At 44.6% G+C, this 25,603-nt stretch overlaps 1 protein-coding gene across 1 annotated transcript in view; it reads left to right on the plus strand.

Annotated features, from left to right (window-relative positions):
- The first annotated feature begins 392 nt into the window (after positions 1-392).
- The window catches only part of GALNT17 (polypeptide N-acetylgalactosaminyltransferase 17), a 189,801-nt gene continuing 164,590 nt past the window's right edge, over positions 393-25,603 (plus strand). The window contains exon 1 of the mRNA XM_068415526.1: positions 393-681. Coding sequence (XP_068271627.1) covers positions 444-681 — 238 coding nt within the window. The 5' untranslated portion in view covers positions 393-443. The remainder of the gene's footprint in view (positions 682-25,603) is intronic.

A 25,603-nucleotide genomic window follows, 5' to 3' on the forward strand; every position in this document is an offset into this window, starting at 1 on the left:
CGGCGGGGCATGCCCCGTCCGCGCAGCGCAGCAGCGGCCCCGCGCCCCCCCGCGCGGCCGGCGGAGGCAGGCGCGGCGGCGCTGCCGCAGGGCTCTCCGGCCCCGCGGCCGCCCCGGAGCCGAGGCGCGGGCGCCCTGCGCGGGGCATGAAGTTGCGCCGGCGGCAGCGCGGCGGCGGGCGGAGCGGGGCGGGCGGCCCCGGCGGCGGCGTCTCCTCTGCGGGGCCGTAGCCCTGGGCGGGCTCCGCCGCGGCTCGGCCAGCCGTGCTTCTCCTCGCGGGTGACCCGCTGCCCTCCGCTCCCCGCCGCGGCGAGCCCGGGGCCGGGCCGGGGCGCGCCGCTGCCGGCGCCGTGGGATGTGCGCGCAGCGGCGGGCAGCCGCCGGCCCGCTCCCGTAGCCCCTGCAGGCAGCGCGGCGGCTGGCGGTGCCCCTCGGGAAGTTTGATGGCTTCTTTGAGGAGAGTCAAAGTCCTGCTGGTGTTAAACTTGATCGCGGTGGCTGGCTTCGTCCTCTTCCTGGCCAAGTGCAGACCCATCACGGCCAAGAGCGGCGACTCCTTCCATGACATCCATCCCAGGGCAGAAGTGGCCAACTTGACAGCCCACGGCATCAGCTCCATCCAGGATGCAGTGCTGAAGAGACTCTCCCTCCTAGAAGATATAGTCTACAGGCAGCTGAATGGTAGGACGAGTTCTCTTGCTCTTAATGCCTTTTGGGTACGCTCGCGGGTGGTGAATCGAGGCAAGGAGCGGGCACACGGCTTGCTTCAAGTTTGCATGATAGAACTATGCTTTTTCCTGTATTATCGTGCAAACGGAGTCTGAACGGACTGAATCAATTTCGTATCTGATTTCCGAGTTCCGTTTGCATTTAAAGCTCAGAGTACCTTTTACAGCACGGGAGGAAAGCGTAATAACCTAATGCTGCCTTTCAGGTTTATAGTAGTGGTCAGGAAATTACAGTGTCATGATTTCTGCATCAAATGAGAAGGGTGATCAGTGGGCGAATATGGGTTGGAGCAGCACGCTGTAGGTATTGATTGAGGGAATGGCTTTTACTACTACAGAGTTGGGTTTTTGGAAGGGAGTTTTTAAAGGGATAAAGTATGTTGCATCGTTTGAGTGCAGAAGGTCAAAAAGCAAAATGCACTTTCTCTAATAAGTTAAGCAAACTATTCAGTATTTCCTATGGCTCAGCATTGACAGCTGCTAATTAAAATCTCAAGTAATGCTTCTCTTTATAGCATAGTGAAGGGATTTCCATTAAAATCTCACCAGGTTCAGTAGTTCTGAGATGTAGAAAGGGAGTTTTAAAGATGCTGTGCGGGATAGAGAAACACGTTGTAAAGATGTAAAAAAATCTAGGTGAGGTATCCAATTAAAACACTGACTGTGGAAGCTAATTTTTTAAAAACTATTCCCCATAGATTCGCAACTGGGAATGTAATCTCAGTCAAGAGTCCCATTTGTTGCTTCCAGTCTCTGTGGCTTTAACGACTGCAAGTTTTTGTATTGCAGAATTAGCAGAGTTAATGTTTTTGGCAATGTCATTGCGGTTCCCTTTTGGAGTTTTGGATATGAAGCTAATGCACGATTCTGTGCTGTGGTGAACCTAAAGCTGGTGTGCGCCGTGTCTCCGTGCTGAATCGGAGCTATTGCTGATGATACTTCTGCACCGAGGATGTGAGGCAGGTGCAGGAATACGGCATACCTTTCCTGGTGCATAATGGTTGTCTTGGTCAGTGTTTGTGCTTTGAGGAAGGCACTGTACAAAATGGGAAGCACTTAGCTGAGTAGGAAAGTGTTATTTGTGTTGCTACTTTATACACTTGCATGAAAAAGCTGTCCTGCCTGTGAAAGCGCCTGGCACCACAAGATGTTGAAGCAGCAATGTTGGGTGACAGACAAGGTGAAAAAAAAGAATAACAGGGAATGAGGTAGAAAGTTGGATGGTATTTACAATCAAACTCTTGACACTGGCTGCTTCTGGATATTGCTAGGGCAGAAGTTTCCAGGAAGATTTAGGTACTTAGTTAAAAAGGAGCAATAGCTGCAGTTCAAGAGAGAAGATCTCATACTAGGACCTTGATATTGGACAAGTAATCATGATGCTATCTACCATTGCTGCAAATACAGAGGGAGAGCTGAAATTATAAGTTATTACCCTCCTTCTGTGGAGATTAACGTGGGACTCCCTGCTCCAGTGTGGTATGGGGGCTGCTTTGGGATCTAGATGGTGCTTGTAACAGGAGCTGTGAGCGTAGGGACAGCTCTGAATGTGCTGTCTTGTTTGGAGGCTGCTGTGGGTACTCAGAGTACGTTTACGGTGTAGTGCAGGAGTCTGCTTACTGCTGAAGAGCAGTCATGCACCTAAAGACCAGGGGAGGCAGAGAGGTAATAGATATGTTGGCCATATCACAGACGTTTTCGTAGGGCAGGCAGAAAGCTGAGCACAGAAACGTGACATCTTGTCTGGCTTCTGGATAGCAGGGTGATTTATAGCAACACTGAGTCTGGCTAAAAAATAGCTCTGGCATAGCAGTTATGTAACTTTGGGTCAAGTATGTATTTGGTACGTGTGATTTTTAGACAAGTACAGTGTGCTCTGTTCTCTGAGTGATGGCTGTGTGTTGTGCTTCAGCAAGACATGGTTTAGAGCAAGATGTGGGGGGCCAGGTGAACCCCCATCGCCACCCCCAGCACTAAAAGGAACAGTTGAGTGTGCTGAGACAGTCCATAAGACCGAGGATGCAGAGGCAGCTGGACTGGCTTCCCTGCCAGGAGTTTTCTGTGCCTGAATCGGCGTTGGTTCTGGGCACTGGAAGAATACCTAAAGCTGAAATCCTGGTGCCCGCTTGAAGTATGCAAATATAAGCTCACTTTTTTTTTGTTTTGCTTTTAGGATAGGGAAGTTACGTGCGGGTGAGAAGTGCCTAACAAAACCCATCATATGCTCTTAGACAAGCTCACTGCAAAACGCATCCACCAAGAGTATTCTTTCTGTTGCATTAAGGTGGTTTCATTTTAAATCTGACCCGTGGTTTATCACGTAGAAAATGTTAGAATATGGTATCCTATAGCGTAGCATGTGGAGAACCTGCACCTCAGGGACCATTGGGAAACGTTTGGCCAAAGAGAGAAACTAAAACACAGTTTGGGTGCAATCAGCTATGGATTTTTTTCTGTGTTATAGGACTTGGCTGGATTTCAGCGGGAGTTGAAACCATCCTTAAAAAACTGAGTCTCTTAAAAAGCTCTATTCTGTAAAGATCAAATGAGCAATCTGATCGTACCACTGCTGTGTTTTTGTTTTTTTGAACCATGTAGTGTAAAGCATATCAGAAATAACAGCGCGCTCTGGTATGGCAACCCTCGTTTTGTAGGTATGTATATTTATTTCTGTAAATGTTGGCCATGAAAACAAGCTAAACAGCACTGCCTTGGGTCTGGTAATGGGACAGTTTTACACAATCATTCCTTTTGGAGGACATTTCTCTGTAGTGCCATTCTGGAAATAACACTGGACCCCTTGCTGGTCTGGTGGTGTTTGCCAGCCACTGTCAGCTGGGGTTGCAGTTCCACAAAGTTACGTCATATCAGCCGTGGGACGCTTGGTTCAGACGGTGGGTGAAAGAGTGCCGTGGGGATGCTGAATGGGACTGAGGAGCCATCATGGCAGATGACAGCCTTAGTTTTCTCCTCTTTGTAATTCATAAAGTATCTGTGAGAAGACCTGGGTTTGTCTGAATTTGTCTATTTGGTCTTTTTTTGGCCTAAATCTGATTAAGAGCTATATGTGTGCATTGTCCTTTCTAGAAGCTTATTATTGCTCCTTCATTCATTGCACAGGTCTTAATGGATTTTACTTTTTGCTTTTCCGTTGCTTTTTGCTGGTCTCTAATTGGATGGCTCCCACGGTCGCAAAGAAGTACGAGCGTGCCCTTTGAAATGGAGGGGTTTGTATGTGCTTACCTGAGAATTCAGAGGATTTTTAGTTTCTGTAGTCAGTTTTATGGATGGAATTTTCTTGTTCAGCAGACGTTCAGAGAGAGCTAATAAAGGCCTGGAAGGAACGTGTGCATTTTGCTCTGGGTATTAACTACAACTTGCCTTTTTGATCCAGACCTAATTTTTTTGTGTGCTGACATTTACATAAGCAAAAATTGTGATCCAGATTATCTCCAACTTTATGGAGATTCACACAAATGAACTTTGTGGTTGGGTCTGTGTTTACAAAGAGAAGGTTTCTGTGCTTATGTGACAAACTAGTTAGCTAGCGAGGAGCCAGAGTGAATAAAGACTCGGAAGAGAGCATTCAGCTCCTGCCAGAACCATGGGCTTCCTGGGCAGCGCTGGGCAAACTCTTTGATTTACCTGACCCTCTTCCTCCAGAGGAATTTGAGAAGCTGTGCGTTTGAAGGATCCTGAGACAGCAAAGGTGGGCCAACTTTTTAACATCAAAGTGGCATATAGGATGAGTGACATGACATGAGGAAAGCTGCAGTTTGCCTCATGAAACAGCATACAAAGATTTTGCTTACCACAGGACTCCTCTCAATGAGAAGCTGCTCATCTGCCCTCCTACAAGCAACCGCCTTGGGGGAATGGCCCAGGTAGCTTTTGTCTGGCTGTGTTTCTTCTTTCTTGAACTTGTGCATTACTCTCCTCCACCTTCTGTTGTCTTGTTGAAGTTGTGTGTGATCCCACTGTGGGTGTGGGAAAGGGAAATGCTCATGGCAGTGCAGCATGCATTCATGCCCCTCCCCAGAAGGAGAAAGGTTGAGGCTGGTGCGTGCCCTCAGCAGTGCCTGCCCCAGGTAGGAGAAGCATTGAGAGGTTGGTCATCAGCTGCTGAGGCACTGAGAGGCTGGTGGGATGTATAGGGTCCATAAGCAGGTTTCCTTACATGTGCAGAGTGCTGGGGTGCACCAATGTTGAGTATTCCTCCCAGGCAGGAGGAAAGAGCCTGGATCTGATTTTGTGTGTTAGTTTTTGTACCTGTCCTTCTGAATCTGATCCTGCCCAAAAGTGGTCAATCTCCTGCTCTAAACCCTGTTCACCAGAAGCTTTTCAAGTCAATATATAAATAGTTTAGTGATTAAATAGTGCTGCTAGTTTGAGAATAAATGCAGGAGAGAGAGTACTCTAAAACCGTTGGTTTGCATGTGGGGAAGCCATCATCTGTATCTACCATAGCTGAGCACCTTGAGCCAAACGTAAGCAGATCAGTTCTGCTGGTCACTGGTCATCTAAGGAACCTTCCACCCAGCCACCTCCCAGGTGCACTGGGCTTAACACTTTCACGTCTACTTGTGCGTGTTCAGCAGAGGTCTGGGTCTTGGATTAAAACCTCCAAGGAGCATGAAGGCTATAAACTCCTTCTCTAGGGCTTTTTGGTTGATACACAACAGCAGCTGAATCTAGCAAGCGCTCAGCTGCCTGGGAGCCAGTGAGATGTGGCGTCTTTCTGAGTAGTGTGAAAAAAGATGTAAAAATTCTTTACCTAAGCTAAATATTAGTAAACCAGTAAACACTGTGAAAGGGCGCTGCTGACTCATCCTAAGCTCTTCTTTTAAATTTTATTTTGTAAACTAACAACAGATTATGTATAAGACCAGGGAGAATAAAAGCTATTTGCAAATTGTTGTAAATGAGAGGCTAGTGATGAAGAACCACTGAAGCTGGCCAGAAAATGAGTAAGCAGAGAGGGTTTTTCTCTTCATGCTAAAGAAGTGCACAGACAGTAAACTGCTGCTTTACCAAATGTTAAAAGTTGAAGAGGAACTTTAAATTCCTTGGTGATTAAATAAGCCTATGTTCATTTTTTAACCAAGCTTGCATCTGTGCTTTTGCACATGGAATTATTTGCACATGCTGACATATGAACAAGTGCATGCCAGCAGCCTCCCTACATACAGATTGTGTGCTCGTCTGCTTATCCAGTTAGGAAATTAACTTTGTGAGGGTTGCATGTGGATGTTGGGGCCGATACTGAAACAGAGCCTTTTGCACGGTCTTGCTATCCGCCTTGTAAAGTGGCACTTAATTAACGTAAAACACTTTAGAGATACATGGATTTACTTCTCATAAGGATAAGATAATGCTTATCTTCTATAACACTTATCATCCTCAAAATACATTACAAACTTAGCTAACTACTGAGTATAAAAATTCTATGTGTAAATAAAGCAGATTAGAAGTGGTTCTATCAGCCGTTTAGTAGTGTGTAATAGCGTTACACCCACAGACTGGTAATATTAAGATTTTAACAGGTAGGCAATATATTAACTGAAATGCTAAGAAATTCTCTGATTAAGGTAAACAACTAAATGCAAATAATTGAGAGCAGGGAAATGCTGTTTGTAGGCAGAAGGGCCCAAACTTTAATCACGTAAATGAAATAAAATAGCTCTTTATACGAGCACAGCCTCACCTGATGAAATCCTTTGATACAAGAAATGATGATGTGGAGATGAAGTGATAGGCTATGGGGATGTGACTGCTGCATTAACCGATGGTTATCACACAGGACCTGAGCTGCTGTTTCCCTGTCTACCCCACTGCCATGATGTTTCTGAAGCAGAAACTGTGTAATTTTGTATGGCCTTATATAGCTACTTGATAAAAATTGCAGCTTTAATATTTATTATATATCTAACAGATTTGGTTGCCATATTCCCCATTAGGAATAATGCAAATTATCCAGATTCAGTACATGCTTTTAGAAGTTCTCAACCTAAATTTACTAACCACAGGAGAATGGTCTGCATAGACCCGAGACACCTGAGAGCTGCTGTCTGTAAAGTATTATCAGGTTCATGGAAATTGAGTCTGATATTGATCAAAGAATAAATAAAAGAAATACTTCTTACAAAAATAATAGAGGTAAAAGACGAGGCTTCAGGCAGTCATTTAGGAACTATCTGGAAGCTTAGACCTTAATGTGACATTTAGTTTACAACCCAGCTGACTAGGAACTGATAGATAATTTTGGTTTTCAATAGTTGTTTGGCATCACCATCTGAATATTCACTGTCATTGGCAATGAATGAGTAATAAGCCACGCATTTATCATGCAGAGACAACACAGGATTCAGAGATGCAACAGCAATGACTAGAAAATAGTGACAACGTTGGTATTTTATTCTTGCATATTAATTCAGGTCTGCCTGAATGGAGAAACAGAACTTCATCTTGATGGTAAAACTTACAAAGGTACGTTAGATTTACTCTGCCAAATTAGTTAGGCAGCTTTTAGGAATATTTTTCTAAGGATTAAAAAAAAAAAGTGCTGTAACTATGTGAATTACAGTATTATTTCCAAGCCCCAGTCTGGATCGGTGGTGTACTATTGTGTCTCCAGTAAGAGACATTTGGAATTGGATGCATTTGGCAAAACGTGGGCATCTAGTGACATTTCAGAGCCCAAAGGAATCCTGCCTGGCTTCCAGCTGCCACTCCAGAAGGGCACGACTCAGCCGTTGGTGGAGTGTCACATCTGCTGGGCTCGTGCAGTATCTTGGATACCCCGAGGCCTTTTGAGCGGCAGCAGGAATGGCTGAGACGGCAGAGTCCCACGCTTGCCATCTTGGAGATCTTCTGCTTTGATCAGGGAGGACAGAGGCAGAGTTGGCTTTAGGCATATGCTGTCAGTGTGCTTGGGTTTGGGGAGTCCTTCTGGTCTACTCTTGGCCACCATCTTCCCTCATTACTTCTCCCCTGGCAGGAAGCGCGTGCATTTCTAATCAGAAAATGCTGTCTGCAGCCTGTGAGCAAATCTACCTGTTAATAAAACCAGCAGAAAAGAAAATAGAAATGAGCCTTCTCAAGTAATTAAAAAGGTTTTACTGATCTTGTGATTTATGTCACTAATCTTTATCTAAAACTGAGCAATCTGGTCCAGATGTTGCGGCGGGCTGGCAGGCTGCCAGTTCCCAGCTCCTGCAGAGACGCCTGAATCCTGGGGTAGGTGAGGACATTCTGCGTGTTGAAATATTAAACTTAAAAGGGAGACTTTTTGGTAAGATGCCCTTATCGAAGTCTGCAAAGGGCTGTTCAAACTCAATGCACATAGTATTGACCCTACAGTGAGCCAACAGCAGTGATTTAACTTCAGTAGTGTATCCTAGTGGTACAATGTTATTTTTCCTAAACAGTTTTGGGAGTACTAGCAACTGTTTTCTAGCCCCCAATCCCTGTGGTCAGATTTCTTCAAGAAATTGTCGAATGCTTTACATCTTATTGCTGCAAGCGTAGCTAGTTTTACCTATAAACCTAATAGCTATCGACCCACATTCTGACATTCACTGATGGTTATCTAAAAATAATGCGGTAATGATGCAATGAGAGCCCTACGTCAAGGATGACGTGCAAGGAGAGCGCTGTGCTGAGCCTCGCGCTGCTGCCGGTGAGCAATTACACGCCGCGCTTCTGATGCGGTCTGGGGGCTTTGATGCTCATGTCGGTGGGAAGATGCAAAGTTTTCTGAAAGACAGTTCCCTATAATCAGGAGTGAGTTGGATACAAAAAAATCACGTTTTGCCTTTTCCTTTTTAAAAACCTGATGATCTGCACTCGCATGCCTCTCGCTGTGTGATTGAGTACCAGTTCCTATGATACTGCCCTCCCAGGGATTCGCTCCCGGTGATTCACTCTGGTACCCACAGGCAGCGATGCTCAAGGCTGTCTGCCGTATTACAGCAACTGGTCAGTCTGGGAACGGGAAATACCTACAGCTTCACAGGATTGGTGATATGGGAGTAATATGATAATTCTTGGTAAATGGATTTTTTAGAAGTCGGGATCTTCTTGGGTTGTGTAGTCAGGCTGTTGTGTAACAGCACCGCTCTTCCCGCTGATGGGGAAAATGAAAGATCTCTTAAAAGCCGGGGCTGTGTCATACACAGTAAATCACCACTTCTTACTACACGGCTGGCGTGCCTTGTTGTACCTGATTAGTTAATTTTAGTGCAGTAAAACCAACTGTGTGACGTGTCAGCACTTGATGCCGAGGAAGGAAGGGGAATCCGTGGTCCCTCTTCCCTTTAGTACCCTCAGTTTACGTGCAAGCGAAAATGTCCTGTGTTCCTTCCCATGGTTTGAAGTGCAATTGCTCAGCACTAGCACGTCTGTGGGGTCTGGTAGGGAAGGGCTCTGGGCTCTGCTGTGTGCTGCCTTTGGGCCCTTGAGCACCCTCAGTCTCCCTGACTGTTCCCCAGCACCCGAACACGACACAGGATTTTCTTTTCTCCCATCTCCCCTGCGTAACAGTGGGGCCTTTTTGTGTTTGTGGGCAATGGAAATCCAAATTGCTTTTCCTTGACGCGTCCAGGTGCTGCTGAGGTACAGAAAGCACAAAACCATTACAAGAGAAAAATCAACGGTGGATTAACAGACACCAGCAGTGCCTCAGCTGAGTTATTTTGGGCTTTTCCTCAGGCTGCAGAGAGCATGAGAGAGTCAAGCAAGGTCTCTTACCTGATGGTCGTCAGAATTTATTTAACCTTTGTTTGTATCTTCATTTGCTCGTGTAGTATTTCGGTCAGTGAAATGGCCCACTCTGGTTGTGGGTGTTCTCAGAGCATAAAGATGAAGCGAGAAGGTTAATTTTAAGATTAAACAGTTAGAATTGCTTTCTGGGTCTTTGCCTACATTACACTTTAAATTAAATCATGAGAGCACTCATGTTTGTGCCAAAGTAGTACAAATTCTTCCAAAACAATTACTTGATTATATTGTAAAAACACAAAGCAAAGGAGGAAACAAAAAAGTGAAAAGCCATTTAATGATATTTTAAAGCTTGCTTATATTCTGTTACTGGATTTAAAATAATTTTTGACCTTTGTGTGTTTTTAGTGTGTACCACCTTAAGTGTGTGGGAACATTGAATGCTTTAAATAGGTTGGAACATAAAAACCCTATTCTGCTAGATTTTATTTCACTTTTTCATATTTGCACTGACAAGACAATAACAGTAATAACCATTACACTTGTTTAAACCTGTAGTCAGGGCTCGGGCCATGTTGTGCTTTGCCCTTTGCTAAGTGTAGACCAAACGCCACGATGTGGAATTTCAGTTTGCTTGAAGTTGTTGCTCATGTAATCAGGAGGGACTGGTGTCACTGTTAAAGGCACCAGGGATTCAGTAGGAGGGAGTTAGGTCTCAGTTTTTTCTCCAACATTTTGCATGATGCTAGACAAGTCACTTAGAATAATGTTAGAAAGTATATATGGGTTAGATTCAAGTTCCCTTATGTATTACTGAATTAATGTCTCAAGGACAGAAAGAGATTAAGAGGTTTATATGTGGGAAATAGCATGAGAACAAAGAAGTTGCAGGCCTGCTTGGGTGATTTGAAGGTACTTGGAGCTGGCATCAAAGAGGTAGGAACAGAAAAAGTGAGAAAGGAGAGATGTTTGACTCACTTCTTGTTCCTTACCATAACAAATGACTGGTATGTAGCCTTAATTAAGTGATTACCACTCACATTCTGACCCTGCCCAGTGGCCCTGGCTGGTTCACATCCCATATATTTGGTGCTATAAACCAGTGAGAAACAGGCCATTCCCGAAGTGCTTATCATTTAGGGAGATAAATCATGCAACAGAATGAGGCAGAAGATGGGGGGACTATTAGACCTAATGTTGTGTTAATTCCCTATGGTTTTTGGATTTAAAACTCATGTTGGTTTAAATTTACATTAATTATATGTTGACTAGGTTGAAGGAGACATGTAAGAAAATTAAATAATGGAGCAGGAAGATGTGCAAGCGAAGCTGGAGGGAGGGAGGACTGCAGTAATGGTGAGAGCAGAAGGCGGGGGTGAGGTTTCATCCAGGAGCAACCAGCTGAGCCAAGTCGTGCAGCTGAAGGGTCTCCAAGGGCTTTGAGGGCTGGGGAGGGGGCAGGCAGCAGCTTCTCTCTGTGTACTTCCTCAGGGTTTCTGCCTCCAGAACTCACTGCCCATGTGAGTTGTGGGGGACAGCTTCAACTTTTGGTTCAAAATTAGGAAAGTATCCACCATGCACCAGTTCATAAAGGGACACGCAGGGGGACCCCAGTTGTAGGAAGGTGGGGTGACCAGAAGTCTCAATTTGGAGGAGCAGGTGCTGGTGGTGGGGCAGGTGCTCTTGGGATAAGGCTGATTTGATTGACCATGTGCAGTGCCCAAAGGGACAGAGCTGGGTTTGAAGCTCTGCTGGTGGAGGTCAGAAACAAAACTGCAATATCTGGAGAAATAAATGAATAATTAATCTAATGGGCCAGGGATGGGTGAGCTACTTTCTCTGATGTGAAAGGGGGATGGTTCAAACGTGATGCAGTTTGATTAGTGCTTGTGGTATGAAGGGACAGTATGACAGCTGGATCATGCAGATGATTTATGGCCTTTCAGACAGCTTTCATTTAGATCTCTTCCCCTGTCAGGAGTGTCTAAAGGTAGTTACCGGCTTTTACGATGTCTTACATAGAAGGTGTTACTGGGGTCAGGTCGTATTGACTTCAGTTGTCTTTGGATCAAGTACTGAATCAATAAATGACTTTCTGGGGGAGTTTAATAGCTGTTCTGCACAGACATGAAAGGGGTTAGACAGTAAAATGGGATTTTACACTTTTATCAGCCTTCTCTCAGGAAGTTGCTCAACTTCCACATACTAATTAATGCTATGTTCCTTCCACAAATTTTCCTCCCTACTGATGCTGCCTGTTTGATCCTGTAGAACAGCATCAGACCTTGCAAATTAGAACCAGCTGCCAGGCTGCAATGAGGAAAAAGGCAATGAACAGAAGAGAACAAAACTTCGACATCTCGTCCCAATTTGAAGCATCCAGCATAATTTATGCTCTTTGTGCAGCTGTTTGGAAAATCCTGGAATTCTCTTGAATGTCCAGCTCTGATTGTAATTACCAGAGCTGCATACCCCAGAATACCCAGCTCCACTTACAATTACTTGAACTGGATGGGCAAAGAGAATAATGCATTCCAAAGCTGCACACTCAGGTGTAGGCATCTCTGGTAGCATCTTATTCTGATGCTGCCCAGCCTTTCCCATCATGACAAACTGCTTTAATTGTTTAGAATTTTTCCCGTTAGGCTGAAATGGTCAGATATTGTCAAGATCATGTTTATCTTTAATCCCAGCAAACTGGTCCAGATGTTTTTGGAAATTATGTATGAGAAAAACACATACCACAGTTCCCACGGAGCGATAAAAGCTGGTACAAAGGGAGAGGGAGTGGAGGGGACAGAACTGGCAGCTCCAAAAAAAATGGGTTTGAGAAACCACAGGAGCAGAGAAGGGGGTAGATGAGGAGGCTGACGTGGGTGGGCAACATGGGAATCAGTGGGGAGAGGGGGCATGGGACAAGGTGTCCAGGCAGGGAGCGGGGATCCAGGGGGCATCCCTATTTTGCTATAGGAATGTTTGAATGCAGCGCGGTTGCTTGGTGGGTTTGTTACAAGTAGAGGAAAAATGGCAGTCTGCAAAAAAAATGGTATTTTCAACTCGATATTTTATATAAATGAAGTATAACTAAAAAGGTGACTTCCAGAAACCTTAATGCCAAATGTGGTTCTTGGGTATTTTTGCTGGTTTGATGATTAAAGCGTTAGCCTTGTAGAGCAGTCAGAAGATGTGTGGGTATAAAGCCAGGGCAGGTATTATGAGCTGTGCAAAGCAAAACAATACAGTCGCTGTGGAAAAATTATGGGGTTTGTGCTGAAGCAGATATTTAACCTTTGTTTTTACAACTCCAGAAATGAAGCAGTTTGTTTCTTAATGTGGGCTTAATGCTCAAAGTGTATGCTGACTGGTTTTTCACATCTGAATGTATGGAATGCTGGGCTATTAACATCTGTTTTAATGATCTCTTTTCCCATAACTCCTAATATTTGCCATTTACTAATTATGATGTGCCTAAGCAGTTCTCATTTGTAGTAGGTATTTTAAATGCTGCAGCTGTCCTAGTTTCAAGCTAACTGCTGGTGACTTTTTTTTTTTTATGTCTGAGAATTGAGTAGTATCGGTGAGTTTTGCAGGTTGGCATTAGGTGCTTGCCTCGTGCTGTTCTTCATAGGAACGTTTTTGATATACAAGTCCCCAGTGGAAGCAGAAATACTTGGATTTGGCAGAGGAGCAGCAGTGCTGGAGAACACATATATTTTCAGTGAGCATTGGTTTGTGGCATAAACTGCTGAGTCAGCGAGGGCGTTACCCAGGGGTGGTTGGTGTGGAGCACTTTTTGATTTGGCAATTCTTGCTCTATTTGTCTTTTTTCTCGATTCTTAGGATTTTCCAACAGATTTATAATAGGGCAAATGTGGCTGTTTGAAAGGTAACAGCCTGGGCAGCAGCTTTGCCAGCTTCCCAAGTGGCTTGTGGGGAAGAAGACGGCAGGGTGTCCTTTTCATGGTCCATTTTGCTGCTCCAAGGGCCAGTGTGATGGGACCACGTGAAGTGGTTTAAGGCCCCACAGATGTTATTGAGGCCATTGACCTTATAGTCTGATAGACCTCCCTGCAAAATGGAGAGCCAAGAATGCAACAAAAGTGGTAATCAAAAAGAAGAACTTGTAACGTGTAAGTTAGGAAGCAGGGACTGTACTTGAAGGAAAAAGGGAAAAACACAACTGGGAACAATTTAGATGCTCTGCAAGCAAGGAAAGCCTGTTAACTCAGTTGTCTGTCTTCCTTGCATTTCATTTTACCTTGAATTTTACCTGTTGGGTTTTTTTTTTTCTTTTTTCTTAATCCCATTTCACATTGTCTTCACCAGAGGCAACTCCAGCTGTGACTTGACAGCTGCTACTGTCTTCTCCAGCTTGTGCTGCCAAAAACCCCAGTTGATTCTAGGGCTTAAGGCACAGTGCTCTCTATTTTCTGTATTTCTTCCTACTATAAAATGATACATATTAATAATGCTCTTTCTATATTCAGAAGCCTCCAGGCCTATTGCAATTATGTTGTGGGTTTTTTTTAACTCTCAGGTTTTGGCAGTTACATCCTGGCAGTAAACACGGCTTATGAGCATGTCCCAGAGTATGGGCAGTGCTTTAGGGTTAGATGCAGTGGACAGTACTCAAGACTGGAACCAAATCCGTAAACTCTTAAGGAAGCTTGAGTGTAAGTGAGAGCTTTAACTACAGCCTTTTCACTTCACATCCTGTAAAATAATTCCTTCTATCTTGGAAGAAGAGACTGTGGTGCCAGAGGTACAATGTGCTGCAGGTCTTTCTTGTGCTGAACATTGCCAACCAGCTACAGCTCCTCCTGCACACACCTAACGTGGTTACATATTTACTGAGCTTATTTCTTGCTGCGTAACCATAGGGTCCCTTTCTGCTGCCTAGAAGGCAAAATGCTGCTGCTGTTAGAGGCAGCATCAGACCAGCAGCCTCTCTCTCTCTCTCTTTCCTCCAGAAGTCAAAAAAAGATATTTTTCCTTTTTTGCCTGCTCCTTCCTTTGCATTTCTCACACCTCCATGCTGAGCTTTGGCTTAAAACCTTAAGAGTTGAAACTCAAGAAGTTGGAAAAAAAAAAAGCTGATCCAGGAGTCTTCTGACTGGATCAATGGAGCAAAAGAACAGGCTGAAGTTGCACAATTGGGAGTTAGGAGAACTTCGAACGTGCTGTGTCAGGGTCTTGAACCATGTGATTATCTTCAGGGGTGCATAAGGCAAATGCTTTTCTAATCTTAGGAGATTCCTTTATACTTGAATTTTAAAATGCTGATTTTTTTTCTTTAAAAAAAAACATCGCTGATGGGGAATTCAAATAATAATGAAAATCTTGTGGTTCATTTTCTTTGACTCATTTTTTGGAAGTTATTAGATAAAACCTTTCAGTATTTCCGTTCTGTGAGCACAGGAATTTTCTTTCATGTCTTTAGTTGCATTTTCTGCAGTTTGCGTACTCAGTGCTGACAGGTGCCCAGAGCTTCCTAAAAGGAGCTGAGCAGCAGCCGCCGTCCCTGCAGTGTGCAGGGGCCCAGGGTGCCCAGAGCCCCAGAGGAAAGCTCAGCTCCCCCATGACGGTCCCGTGTGTGTTCAGGGATCTAGGCTGAAATTAGAAGCAGCTGCTTGGTTCAGTTGTCATGAACGTTCTCTGTGTGTCTGTCTGTATGGGGACAGCTCAAAGCACTGATGGTGTTTCATCTGTAGCCCAGCCTGTCCTGATTGTAAATTCTTCGATGAGTGGATCCTGCCTGTGTCCCTTCATATGGGTGGGTTGGGAAGAACCCAAGGAGCTTGCTGTCATCATTATGGGTGCATGCGGCGTTGTTTCCAGGGGCTTCAGTGGGGTTAGGATCAGGCTTGTCTTATGTGCTTTATTAATTGGCAGTACGAATTGGAAGGCTGTATGTTAAGTTGAAGAAATAAAAAGGTAGGGTCTTTTCAGGCTGAGACTGGTATGAGCTGGGCTTCTCTCACATCAGTCCCTTGAGCTTTTACAGTCTCATTCAAGAGATTTTTTTTCTTCTCTATTTTCCCCCTTCCTAGCTCACGAAGACCCTTTGTATTTCATTTGCATTGTGTTATCTGTCAGTGACTTGGACTTGTAGCTAGGTACCAAATTCAGAACTAACTGTATGGCAGATACCTTGCAAGCTTTTGTTCATTTTTCATGTTTCAGATTTTTTTTTGACAAGTAAATACAGTTTCATATTTATACCCATGCCAGGAATAAATCAAATTAGTCTGAAATTAGCCTTTGCTCTTACAATGCTTTGCACATTTCTAACATTAAAGAGATGGCGAAGGAGACGAGCAAACCTGCTTTGAAGATGAGCTGATTTCCATAGCAGGCAGAGTGACCTACTTAAAGGGAGGGGGAGAGCAAGAGGAGTAGAAAATGGGCTCTTTATTTATTTATATAATTTTAAAGTCTCTGCGTCAGTGCTCCCCTGGCTGAGCCCTCTCCTGACACTCACCTGACAGAAGGTTGAAGAACTCGGAGCTGAAGGAACATTGTTTGTCCTTCAAGAGTCTCCTTTGTATGAAAAAGATTTGTGTTGGCGTTGCAGCCGGGGTGGAACTGTGCAGCTCAGCGCGGAGGCATTTGGTAGATGACGAGATTCAGACAGGGCTTTGGGGGAATGTTAATCACAGTTTAACAGTTGTAGGAAATCTACTTCATCGCTTCACTTAAAGGAGGAGCAGCGTGCCTTGCTTGCGGGCTCTTGCGCGTCGTGTTCGAGAGCACGGGATGTTCGGGAATGCCCTCGCGGAGAATTGCCAAACGGCACAGCAGATCCGGAGATCCCCCGGTACATGGGTTGGAGCAGCAGATGGGTGGTGAGGTGCACTTGGTTCTGTTTTTACACACGCCTAGTTTGGTAGCCAGGAGACATGTGGAGTCATACATATATACGTGCCATCAAATAAACGCTGGCTGGGTGGGTGTATGGTTTGTGGCCTTTTTTCTTTAAAATTGGCTCCCTTAGTAATAATATATGTCTGATTCAGGTCTGGTATCATCTTAGTAGGGGATGTAACTCTGCAAAATAAAATCAGTGTCTGGAAGACCAGTGCTGTCCCCTGGGCTGGAGTAAGCAACACAAGCACGCACGGTTACAGCTCGTTGCCCTGTCTCTAGTATGGTCGTTTCCTTTGGTGTAAAGTCAGTGTAACGTGTGCCCAGATCAGAATGGCCATGGGTCATACTAGACATTGAAATGCATGAATTTATACAGTAAATTGTCAGTCCCAAGGGTTTTATAACTTGTTTAGGGAACCAGCACTCCCTTGGTTGCTGAAGGCTGGCTGTGCCCCGTCGGTGCTGGTTTGTGGTGTGCAAGCTGTGTTAGTATCTTAACTTGATTTGCATCATCTGCAAAATGATTTATATATCCAGGACGTGAGTTGGGCGCAGCTCATGTATTGCAAGAAACTGTGATGACCTGAGCTTTCACATGCTCAGAAATTGATAGATATTCTGCTCTTGCATTTGAAGTATTATGATGTGCTGATAGGAGGAAGGGGAGGACAGGTTGTTGGTCAGAGCTTCTGACTAAGACAGTCTTGTCTGAGGTGATCATCTTAAGTTTCTGTAGAGATGAAGTTTGTTCATTTATTCAGAGAAGGTACTAAAAAGTTTTCTTTGCTCACCCTGCAGAGTGATAAATATGTTGTAAGAACAGTATCTATCTGGTTGTCTTTACCTGAAATCTTTCTTTCTTCCAATACCTGAGTGCAATGAGATAAAAACTTCCCTGCCCTGTGGGTAGTTGCATTTCACTGGAGCCATATGTTGAGTTTGTGAAGCCAACGGGGAATTTGGCAGGATCTATGAACTGAGTTAGAAATTAAGAACTGAAGAATAGGTGAGAAAAGACTGCTCACAGCCACCTCAGGGCATTAGTGCTCCTGAAACAACTTTGCTCTATGCCATTATAGTCCCCTGTTGCTTTTTTAATAGCATTTCTTTTTCTGTGAGTCAAAACTCGGCTCCTTTTGACTTCCATTCTTCACTAGGAATAGCAAATCCGAGAAGTCTAGAGGAAGTCTTGTGGCCTGTTTTAAAAGTTTAGTATGTTTTAAGTAACATATATAAAACAGAGGCTTATTGACCTATTGCAGAGAGGAAAGTATGTCAAGTCAAGCTAAGGGAGTGATGGGGAGAGCTGCTGCTCTACTGCCTTAAATACCACCAGGTCGTGTTGTTCCTCAGCCTTTTGCTCTCTATGCTGCGCTGTGCAGGGCTTTTTAGTCCTGCTGTGGGTCTGGTAAGAGGTAGAGTACTAACTGCATGATATGATACCTGGTGTAGGTGGGGTTGCAGATGGATTTTCCTCCTTTTCTCTGGCTGTGCATGTTGTGGAAGTTTGTGGGGCTCTTGCTGAGCGGAATTTGGCAAGTCTGCACTCGTTCCAGTCTCCGCTCTGAAGCTATTTCTCTTGCACAGTGATCCTGGCAACTCAGTCTTTTCCAGTCTTGCGTGATGGACTCTCTTGTTAATGTCAGAAACCAGGAAGGCTTTGATTATTTTTTTTTTTTTTTTTGGTAGGAGTTGTATTTAATGTGTATGTCAATACGATGCGCTTCAGATTTGTGTGTGCCAATGCTGTGGAGTATAAACAATCCAAACAAATGTAAAACATAAGACCTTTTACAACATAATTCTGTCTCAAGACCCCTTACAATGTAATTCTGTCTCATTAAATCAAGTTGTGTCTATGGTAGGAATTCAGTGATTCCTTTCAGAAGGATGTATTTTAATATAATATTTTTAAAAAAGAGCTTTAATCATCTGAGCTGTTGGAGAGCTAACAAGGCAAAGCTTTCCTAGCCATTTTGCCATTTGATTGAATGGTAAAACAGGTAAGTTTTAATAAAAACCTTATTCTTACAGAGCTCTTAGAGAATGAAGTAATTCAGAAATACCAACTAATTCATTCTTCCATGGACCTGTGTGGCCAGTTAGAGGAGGGAGTAAACTAAGGGGCGAGTATTTGATTTACGTGACTGAAGTCTCAGGGCTCAATTCAGCATCAAGTCTCTCTCTCCCCTTAGTGCCGGTACTGGTGCCTGTGCTGTCAGTCAAGTGGGTCCGCTTTGAACCCGAATGATTAACAGCCTCGGGCTGCTTGTGTTCTGGTGCAGGTTGTCATCCTGAGCCTTGCTGCAGGGGAGCTGAGCCCTGGGCCACTTGGTTCGCTCTGCGTCGATCAGGCATGAGCCAGTCCCAGCCCAAGCTGCGGCAGGATTAATGGTTGAGGATGCAGAGATAACACATGCTGGTCACAGGTTGTAGCTTTTGTCTGCTCGTGAATCTGGTCTTAACCTCGCAGTGCTATCGGAGCCAGCAGGAAAATGTAGGGGAGAAAAGGGTAAGTCCTGCTGCCCAGCTACACTGCAGGGCAGCTCTGTAGTGCCTGTGTATTCAGAAGTAATGCACCATGGTGGGGTGCAGTGTGCTTGTACCCTGTGAGAACATTTGCAGGCAAAAGATCTTACACCAGTGGTGTCCGCACCGCTCGAGGAAAGAGTCCAAAAACTTGCTCAGGTTCGCTGGCATTGACATAAAGGAGAGGTGGTGAAAGGCAGGATATTGCCCACATAAAAGCAGTCACCAAACCGGAATGTTTTATACTCACCAGAAAGCCCATTGAGAAGGGAGAGGTAAGAAGTGCCTCTGGCCCATGTCAGGATTAACTCTGGGAAAGGCTGGCCTGAAAACAGGGCTTGGGGATTGGTACAAACTGGAAGATACCCAAAAAGGGAATCCAAAATCGAAGCTGTTTTGTTGTTTGTTGTCTTCAAATAACTGGTAAATGAAATCTTGGATTTTAGTACTGTAGCCTCTCGCCTTTAGCTGAAGGCAGTTGGTTGTGGATAATGGCTTCAGATGGCTGGCAAGCCATTTTCAAGGCCTTTGGGGTCCTAAAGCGGCAGTGACCATCTCTTGCAGTGCCCAGAACATTAATCTGAAATCAAAGGTAGCAGGGGTGTTATGGGACACTGCGAGTTGGTTTCATTTCAAAGCTGAAAGCTGAGGCATTGGCAAGATGTCTCCTAGGGATGTGATTTAATCCTTGATACACAACTAGATGAAGACTAAGTCTCCCCACATCATAACACTTGCTTTGGGTCAGCAGACTCTCTGCTTCTCACCGTCTTTTCATTCAGTTATTCTGCTCAGTGGTGAGGTTATAAAGTACAAGGATTAAGCCTTACGCGTTGATACCTAAAGCACTTTCCGTTATCGGTTGCTCCATGTGGATGGCAGTGGACAAACCAGGCTGAAGCCTGATAATAAATGCCCCAGAGTTTCTGTCCTCAGCGTTTGGTGGCTGGCAGAGTTCAGCTCCAGGGAGGGAGAGTGCAAAAATAGTTGAGTAATGATGATGACAGTGTCCTTTTTCAGACATGCTTGTCCATGGCATAGGATAAAGACATTCCTGTGGGTATAGCAATACAAATAGAAACAGCGGAGCTCTTGGATCCAGTTGTGAGAGATGAAACAGATGGGCCCTTGTGTGCAAACAGAGCGTGTTCTGCGTTCGCTGGCACAGCAGCCAGTGCGTCTGTTGTAGGAGTGGAGCTTCAATAATGCTAGACCCTGTAAAAGCCCTGGAAAATCATGTTTTCTTGAGAAAATTAATTAACTTGTTTTCTAATGTCTACGTGTTTTTTTTCTAATACACGTAGACTGACAACTTGTGCTGTTCTGCATCACTGAGCCTGGTGATTTCTTCCCTCTTGCTCCTGTGAAGCTCTCGGGATTCCCTTGTGCTGAAGGGCAGTGACAGCACAGTGCTGCTGCCTCTGACCTGCGCCTGCCTGCGAGAACACCCGTCGCTTTCCTCGTGTGGGCTAAGGAGAGGTAGCAACTTTCTGGAGCCGTGGAATGGATAAATAAACACAAAATGACTTAGAGATCTTATCTTGGTGTGGAAAAAGAATGGAGGCAGCCACTTCAGAAGGGTTAGCGAGCGGCTGCTGGGATGCCTCTGAGCAAGGCTGCATCTTAGGAACGAAAGCTGTGCTGACTGGGACTGCTGGGCGGGTTCTGTCGTCTGTGCTTCTGGAAGAGAGAGGAGGATAATTTTGAGGGCTGCTGTCTGCAATAAACTGGGGTTGGAGAGAACATCTCTCTTGGGGGCAAGAGGAGGGTGCAGGTTGGGATTTTGAAAAGAAATTCTTGTGTGATGTTTCTGTCCTTAAAACCATCTGAACTGCACTTTGTGCAGCTTGATATGGGACCTTGCTCACGTGGCTTTCCAAAGAGACGCTGGGACTGGTGTTTCCAACAGATCTCAGAGCCAGAGAAAGGGTTTGATATCAATTCACTCACTCCCTCCTGTTCAGGCATGCAAGTAGAGGGGCACGTACTGCAAGTAGCTTGTTGCAGTTGAGCCTTCCTGAAGGGTAAAAAACTGAATGCTGCAACATGTAGACCTCAAAGTAGAGAGGAAGTGAACATCTGGGATGCAGCAGTGTCTAAAATCCTCTCTGGGTTTAGAGGTGGAGTGGGCTGTTTTGGTTGGGTTTTTTTGGGTTTTGGTGGCTTTTTGTGGTGGTGGGTGGGGTTTTTTTTTTGCAACCCCTGTAGACTGCCTTGCAGCACAGCACTGTTCATAAAGGGAATACGCCGGTGGTGGTGCAGTGGAGGCAGGATATGACTCTCAATTGAACATCCTGGAACCAATGCAATTTCCCTGCTTAAAAAAAAAAACAAAGAACAATTTATAATGATAAATGATGTAGCCAATTCTGTACAGAAGCAAACGTAGAAAACTGTCAGAAAGAAAATCTACCCTTAAGGTCTGTAAAATCAGGCTTTTTATATTTTTAAATATCCTTAGTACATGTTGTCCAAGCATGGCTTGATAATTGCTTTTACTTGCTGATTTTTTTTTTTGCCTGGATATGGCATACCTGGGAGCTTCCAGTCTGTACCAACCCTGTGATAAGCAGCTTCCTTTTGGCAAGAGGTCTCTGCGTGTCTCCCACTGCTTTCTCTTATGGCTTCATTTCTTCGGCTTTGCCACAGTTTGATTTTATTTTACGGCTTGCAGCATGAGGTCCCCAAATCGTTTACGTCCGTTAAGCAATCATCTATTTCTGGGATTGATGTTTTAATTTAATAAAACATTTTCTAATGGGGGTCAGCTGCAGCCGTGAATTTGTAATGAGCGTTTGTTGGAAGCCCTGTGGAATGGCAGCATTTAGCACCGAGCATGCGAGGGTGCTTGTTCCAAGGCTCTGCAGATGGGTGATTTGTCGGAGGGGCTTTGCGTGGCTCGTGCTCCTCACCGTGCTGCTTGCGTTGGATCAGCTGCTCACGCTGCCTGAGCCCTCATGTTTGTCCTTTCGTGTAATCTTAGGAACTGTGCAGGACCCATATCTGTACAAAGAAAGGGATATCAGAGGCTCGGTTTTTGGATCCAGCTGGACGTGATCCCAAATGGAAGAGCAAATCTGTATGCAAAGGAGTTGCATATTAAAAGGTACTAGGAGCTATTTCTAGGAGATCAACTAAGGGATGCTCTTCTGTAGCACACGTGGGAGATTTTGCCCTAAAATATTTCAGAATATTTAGGTTCAGATTACAGCAGATGGACCACCCAGATGTAGGTGTTGCTTTCCTATGTAGCCACCAGGAAGACCCCCAGACCAATTGCTGACTGCTAGCTTGACTCCTGAAAGCAGGTCCAGGACAGAAAGTCAGAGATGCCCAAGAGCACACATACTGCTTGGGATAATTGACCTGTTGCTTAGCATCAAACATTTTCTAATCATTTGTGAGGGTTAGAAAAGCCCCAAAGCACAGATTGCTGGTCCAAGACTATGTTTAGGTAGAGCACGCGTAAGCCAGGACACAGGATTTTTGTTGAGGTCTGTGTCTAGTAAACTTGACTGGGGACTTTTTTGTTTGCTAAAGCAGCACAGAGTGATTCCAGGCTGCTGGCTCTGTTCTTGGCCCTCAGGATACCAGACACAGTGATCTTGTATAAATTATATGACACGTATATTAGTTTGTGTATCTTTCAGTATGTGCTTTCCCATCTTTGCTAATCTCCAGTAAATCGGTGTTTTGGGAAAGAAAACAGAAGCATGAAAAATGTCATATTAATAGGTTTTTAATAAATTCTCCCTTGAGCCCTTCATTTCATTTTTTACTTTAACATGCTCTGTCCTACTGCCAGTCCCTTCTCTTTGGATGACAGTTTATAGTGTATTTCCTTTGCCAGACTTTTCCAAATACATTTGGGATGGAGCATTAAGCATCTGATAAAATTTTGTGTTCTTTTCCCCCTCACCCCCTGAAGAAAATTCTGACATTTTCCAGGTGATGGCAACAAATCTCTAATGCAAGTCAGTGAACTTCTTTTACCACTCCCCTGAAATAATTTGCTTAGCCTTCTCCCTGCCAGCTCTGACCAGGATTTCTCTGATGAGACTTGCAACTAGAGTAACCAGTTCATTCTTATGGTAGGGCTGTCTTCTAGCTTATAAAATTCCCTGTAAGCTCCGATTTTATTCCAAGACGGCTGTCAGGGACCCATTGGACACCCGAAGTTTTGTTGGCCTGTGTTAAATTTCAACAGGTGGCTTCAATTCATGGGATTTTACACCTTCCTAAGCCCTGTTGACTCACTGCAGTCACTTATTATGGGTGATGCATCATGCTGTGCTTGCACTGTTTTTTCTGCTTTTCTTCAAGAGGTCCGTCACCATCTTATTTGGATGACATGTGTGACCCAGCAAGGCAGCTCTGATAATCAATACCCATGCAACCTACACTAACGGTGTTATACTTTAAATCTTTTTTTTCTTCACTCTTCATGTCATCTTCCTGCAGTAACTGTCTGTAGGGGTGTTGAGGAGGAGGGAGAGGAGCAATGTGGTGGCAGAGGTCAAGTAAAAGACATGTAGATCCAGCCAGGAGGACACTTAAGCCAAAGCTGAACTTTTGCCAACAAGTGTCATAATTGCTTTGATTGGTTGAACTGGTGTTGCTACCCCAAGTTATGTAAAAGGGTCTGGATGCTTGATGTTACTGACTATTGACCACCCACGGGCACCTGTTCTTCTCTAGAAATGTTATTGATAGCTTCCACTGAGAATTATGCTCCACTTACGGCTGGAGCTTTGCACATAAGTAACTTGTTAAGAGCTGTGGGAAACCTCCTGTTGTAACCATCGTCCTCTGATTGCAAGGAGTTGACTCTTTCCTGTGTTTGCCTTGTATTTCTCTATTAAGGATGTACAATTATCCTGTAGCAAGTGGCATTGCTGTGCAGAGAAATCTGTGCTCAATATCTCCAACCTTAACCATTATCATGAGAAGAATGGATTTCTCCTCTTCTGTGTATTACGGACGTGTTGTGACTTTGTGGAATCACTGCAGGAGTAAATGATGTATGAAATGAGAAATCTCTGCTCCGTGTGCACAGACACAGCCAGTGCTGTAAAACGTTCAGCTCAGATGCAACCAGAAAAGTCTCTGAAGTAGCCAATGTGACTCCTGCTTCATCCTCTGGTAAAGCATGTTCCACCAGGTTTGGCTTGAATTTTTTCCTGGTGCGCTCACAAGTCTTGATTGATCATTACGGAGAGAGATGTCCGTGCCAAATGTGCAGTGCACACTGCGTGCACGCGAGGAGACTGCTTCCCTTGAAGCTTGTAGTCAAGGACGGATGCTCGTTAGCTTGGGAGGAAGTTTCTTGTTCCTTCAGAGTCCCTAACCCTTATATATTAAAGCCCTTATATAAAACTTCCTTTTGTAGATGTCCCACCTTTCTCCTTTCCCCAGACAGCTCAGCTGGATGAACTGAAACTGGCAGGGGTTATGTGGAATTAATGCTCAAGTGAGTCTTGGAAAGTTTTTCAGTTTCCTGATTTTTATTGCCGTATGTGGATAAAGCCTAAGGCTGAGGTTACATCTGCATACTGACACACAGCTGTCCTTCCGCTGGCCCCAGTCCTCCTCCCTTTTCTCCCACAGGAGAGCATGTGCTTCCCTTGCAGACAGCTTGCAGCTCAGAGCAGCGTTTGGGCGAGGGTGAGAAGCTGATGGCTAGTGTTGGTTTGATGACCAGTGTCCGAGCTGCCTATGGAAAATCAACCATTGCTGTCGCAGCGCTCATGAAGGCACCACCTCCAGTTACAGCACTCGCTGGCTTCAACCTACGAGTGCATAAGACAATGGTACGTTACTTAGCTCAGACTCAGTTTCTATCACTGCTATTGCTGCTTTGCGGACTTTTATCCACAGCACTTCTTTGTTGTCCAAGAGAGATTATGGGGTTTGAGAAGAGAAAGAAGTACTATAAGTGGTGAGCTTGCAACTCGTTACGTGTATGTTCGGTACTACAAGACGGGAGGGAGCATGGGAAGAAAGACGGTTACTACAACTGAACTAGTGGAAGGGAGTTCAGTTGGGCGAAAAATGCAGAGGATGTCTTGTGAAAACTTCAAAATTTTAAATGTCAGATTTAAGAAATTGTAGAGAAAAAAACCAAAAAATATTCACATCAGAAAAGGGGTGCAAAATGTTTTAGTGGTCATTTCTGTGCTTTGGTATATACTGAAAAATGGCAGCAACCTCTTGTAAGGTAGGTTCATAGGGATAAAAATGTAGGACTACATCTATTTTCTAAAATAACCTCACCTCCCTTTCTGGAAAAGGAGATTCTCTAGTGCAGTGTGAATCTCTGTAAGATCCTTGCAGATGGTTCAGTTGGAGAACAATTTGGAATTACTCACAAAGGACATTTTTCCTCCTGTCTTTAACAACGCGGCAGAATGGCTGAGATAACTCCCTTGGATTTGCACCAAGAAGCTGCATCAGTGTTCCTGGGAGAGTGCCTGGAACTTGCAAAAAATATATCGTCTTTTTAGCCAAGGCTAGATGAGTTATCAATTCAACACACTCTATACCTCTCTTTGCTGTTGTAAGTGGGTCCCTCTTCCTAGGGTAGCATTTGAGATGAACCCTTTCCCCTCTTCAGACTCCCTGTGTGACAGAGAGGTCACATTAGCCCTTGGGGTGCTTCAGATTTGCTTCACCTGCTCCCCTGGTTCAAGATAGCACGAGGGATTGCATCATGCAGTGGCACTGACCACATTGCCTTGTGCTCTGGCTTCTCTTTCAGCCCT

The sequence above is a fragment of the Nyctibius grandis genome, chromosome 18 (assembly GCF_013368605.1).
Source record: "Nyctibius grandis isolate bNycGra1 chromosome 18, bNycGra1.pri, whole genome shotgun sequence".
NCBI classification, from domain to species: Eukaryota; Metazoa; Chordata; class Aves; order Nyctibiiformes; family Nyctibiidae; genus Nyctibius; species Nyctibius grandis.